This window comes from Sinocyclocheilus anshuiensis, unplaced genomic scaffold, assembly GCF_001515605.1.
Source record: "Sinocyclocheilus anshuiensis isolate Anshui unplaced genomic scaffold, SAMN03320099.WGS_v1.1 scaffold1365, whole genome shotgun sequence".
Classification (NCBI taxonomy): domain Eukaryota; kingdom Metazoa; phylum Chordata; class Actinopteri; order Cypriniformes; family Cyprinidae; genus Sinocyclocheilus; species Sinocyclocheilus anshuiensis.
The window spans coordinates 2,202,043-2,206,253 of NW_015551032.1; the positions used below are offsets into that span (position 1 = coordinate 2,202,043).

General features: G+C 34.1%; 1 protein-coding gene across 1 annotated transcript; it reads left to right on the forward strand.

Annotated features, from left to right (window-relative positions):
- The first annotated feature begins 469 nt into the window (after nt 1-469).
- On the forward strand, nt 470-3,640 carry LOC107661272 (activated RNA polymerase II transcriptional coactivator p15-like). Its single transcript, XM_016450771.1, has 5 exons — nt 470-588; nt 1,792-1,861; nt 2,071-2,190; nt 2,738-2,846; nt 2,985-3,640. The coding sequence occupies exons 2-5, from the start codon at nt 1,793-1,795 to the stop codon at nt 3,062-3,064; spliced, it is 378 nt and encodes a 125-aa protein (XP_016306257.1). The 5' UTR covers nt 470-588; nt 1,792; the 3' UTR covers nt 3,065-3,640.
- The last annotated feature ends 571 nt before the right edge of the window (nt 3,641-4,211 follow it).

A 4,211-nucleotide genomic window follows, 5' to 3' on the forward strand; every position in this document is an offset into this window, starting at 1 on the left:
ACAGTGGCTGGTGAGCAAAAAAGTTAATGTCAAGCCCTGTATATATATTGTTGAATAATATATATTGTGTTGTGTGTGTATGTGTGTGTGTGTGTGTGTGTAGTTGTTATTTTGATTTTTGATCCCAGTGACTAGATTCTTTTGAATATGTTCACTAAATATATGTGTTCACTTATTTGTTTCTTATTCGTTTTCAGGCTACATTGATTTTCCATTTTATTGCTAAAAGTGGCTGAATTTAATATTTTTCTCAACTGATTCTTTAAGAATAGAGTTGATAAAAACACTCCACGAAAACTACAGAGGGCAAAAATCCGGAGGAATTTTCCACCATCATCCAACAAGTCTTTTATAATTATATCAAAAATAATCTATATTTATATGAGTTTCATTCACGTCATTACGTTAAACAACAGGCGTGTTGTTACTGTGGTGGTTAACAATCTACGCAGTGCTGTCATTGAAGAAGAGACAACTACATTTCCCACAATGCCCTCTGACACGTTATTAGTCACATGGTTGGTTATAGACTCCTCGACTTCCCGCCGCTGAGCGTGACTGACTATAGCCCACTGCACAACCTTTAACGTAAGTCATATTCAGTTCATACTAAAGCTAAGAGTAAACTGTCTATTTTAGACACGCACTTGTTAAATAAGTGCACAACCATGACGAATCATATAAAGACAAGTCATACAAAACTGCTTATAATATGAACTGCTGTTATTCAGGGCCTATTTTTCCACCTTAGTTTTGGGATGCAGAGGCCTCTGATCAGCCCCGCTATACACGCCGGTGTTGATCTACACGAGTTAGTTTTGGTTTAACAAACCAGTTAAGCAGTTTAATGTCGTCCATTGGTGAAGCCAAGTCTTTATTGATCTGGAAAGCCTCAATTCTGTCTCTTGCTTGATGGATCTTTTCGACCAAAATGACAGCTTTTAAAAATCAATGCAAAATTCATATAGCGTTAAGGCTTGTTCACACTGGGACGAATATCGCCGACGTTTAACGCCTCGTGACTAAACAATGGGCGCCAATGCTAACGTTAGAGAAAACAAATAAAAAACATCGAAAAGTGTATGTAGCATGTTAGGGCTAGGAAATATGTGTAGCAGGTTTTTACAAGATTTCATTTAGTAGCCAATAGGTCTTCTAAATAAACGAGTATTTCTGTGGTTATAATACAAATTCTGGGAATCTCACAATTGGGTTCTAGGCTAGAGAAAGTCTCAGAAATCAATAAAATCTTAAAATAACCCCCCACTGCGTCTGTCCTCATATGTTTTTCCCCACCCATAAGAATATGGTTAATATTTGTTAGTAAGTAAACTATTACTATTGATAACCTTTTAAATAATTTAGTCATTGAAATTATCCGTTTGTTCTGAGGAATCGTTTAAGTGTGTTTTTGCCTAGAAACAACATTGTGTGACTCCTATGCATTGATGACACATGTAGCTAATGTAGAGAATATTGCATTTGTTATTTAGATGATTCTTCTATTATTATTATTAAAGAATCTACATTTTTGTAGTATTTATATATTTAACATATACATTGTTTCAAAAAACTAGAAGACAGTTTCATTAAATTCTGTATCAGTTTAGCAGTTAGTATATAGCATAGGTTTTCACATTAAAGGCCCTTGGTAAATAGAGATTGAGCAGGGACCCCCTGTTAAACTGGGCATACCTGGAAAAATGTATGAAAATAAGTTCCATAAGTGGTCTTGAGGGGGCAGTGTTGAATCATATTTCCCATTAAATTGTACTTGTTTGTGTTCAACAGGATGCCTAAGTCTAAAGAAGTGCTGTCTTCCACTTCTGGCAGTGATTCAGACAGTGATACAGAAAAAAAGGTATGAATATTGATTTATACATGAATGCAACATAATTAATTGCCCTTGCAATTGGAAAACTGTTTATGCTTCTTGGCTTTCATTTAACTTGAAATTAGCAGTGGCTACTATAATTAGTGATTTTTTTTAAAAGTACTTATTTAATCCTAAAATATGCTGCAGGCCTGAAAGGTCATGTGTTTGTTTTTCTCTCCTTATTTCTACCAAAGGCCAAAAGAAAGAAGGCAAGTGCTCCTGAGAAGCCTGCTAAAAAACAGAAAAGTGGAGAGACCTCCAAACCGAGTGGCTCTGCTAAGAGTGACCGAAACAATGATGATAACTTGTTTCAGGTTGAGTTTTTCAACACGTACCGCCCTATCAGGGTTTATTAATGACCAAATGACTGTAAATTATCCCATATATAACTTCTTATGAAATAAATAAATGCATGGACATGTAATATTGATTTAACATTAAATAATCTTACTTGTAGATTAGCTTCTACTAGGAGCAATATTGCATTAAAATAATCATGCTGACAACAGGATGAACATCAATTTATATATTATTATTATCGATCTGTAATGCAACTTTTCCCATGGACTAGTTTGCTTGCATTTATCTGTAACATGTCTCTTATCGAGTTCGTTACTCTGGTTTATTTAAGGGAAAAACCCTATAAAATCTTTGTTTTTTTCTATAGAACTACAGAATACACATAAAGATTGCATAAAGAATATGCAAGGTTCTGAAGTTATTTAGCATTATAACTAGCAATTTCTGCTATGTTTTAGTGTCTTTTTTGAGTGTTTTTTGACTATTAAAGTTTAGTATGACTGATTGTAGAGCTATTATTTACTGTCCCTGGTAGCTCATTCATGTTCTGATATGTGATAGATTGGAAAGCTGAGATACGTCAGCGTCAGAGATTTTAAAGGCAAGGTTTTGATTGACATTCGAGAGTACTGGATGGACCAAGCTGGTGAGATGAAGCCTGGAAAAAAAGGTAATTTTGGGGCCATTTATATTTTATTTATTTTTAGTGGAATATATTTAAGTGTAGGTCAAATGTTCCTGTGTGTCTTACTTTTGATTATTGTGCTGTAGTTGTTTTGTTCCATCAATTGTATTGAATTACCCTCAGGTATTTCATTAAATCCTGAGCAGTGGAATCAGCTGAAGGAACAAATGTCGGACATCGATGATGCAGTTAGAAGATTGTAAGAGCTCTTTGTGCAGTGAATGGTTGTCTGGTTCTTTTTAGAGTTCCATTCTTTGGTACATGGGGACTTTAACAAAATCTTTACTGTTTCAACTTGTATTTCTATGTATGCTGTTAAATTTGAAGAGACTTATTTAGTTATGTTTTTGTTAATTTCCAAATGTCTGCTGTTAATTGTTGTGTATGAATAGTAAGTCTTGACTGTGATTATTTTATTAGTGCAATAGCTGCATTGTTCTCATACTCTGCCTACATAATAAAGGCTTTTTTGGTTTGGAGTCTGTAGTCTGTATTTTTGATTGAGTAAATATTAACCATGTTTTGAATGATTTTTTTTTTTGCTCCCTATAACATGAAGTACATATTTGTTGTTGTGATCCCGACAATAAACAAAGCAGTAACGGATGGCCTAAAATGAAGGTGTTTGGCACTTTATGATGCTGCTTGTGTCCAGTCCTGAGTGCTTGTGTGTAATTTGCTTGCCTTCGCGTGGGAGCAGGAATTATAATGGTCTGTACACTCACTCAAACAGACCAGACTCCGGAATAAAAACAGCCCTTTCTCTTGACTGTCCAGAAGAGCCATCTTGCATCAATTGCATTTGCTGTCTAAATTAAGTCACTCTTAAATCATAGTAGCCACTGTATTGCCAGCACATCTTTGAGACAATATGGTTTATGGTGTTGCGTGCTAATCAAGCATTTTTGGAGTAGTTTCTGTAAGAGGTAACCACAGTACAAGCCCATTTTTTTTAGATGCAGAGGTTCATACTGTGAATAAACATTTATAAAAGTAATTTACTTTTATATTGTTTATACATGTTCTTATATTAAGTATCAACTATATTTTAGAACTGGTTGACCGAACAGCATTTCTAAATTAGACATTTAGTGCAATAATGGTACATAAACTCTCCCTCTCTCGCTATATATATATATATATATAAAATGGTACATAAACTATATATATAGTATATTTATATATATATAGATAGATAGATAACTATATATATATATATATAGCTCTTTGTGCAGTGAATGGTTGTCTGGTTCTTTTTAGAGTTCCATTCTTTGGTACATGGGGACTTTAACAAAATCTTTACTGTTTCAACTTGTATTTCTATGTATGCTGTTAAATTTGAAGAGACTT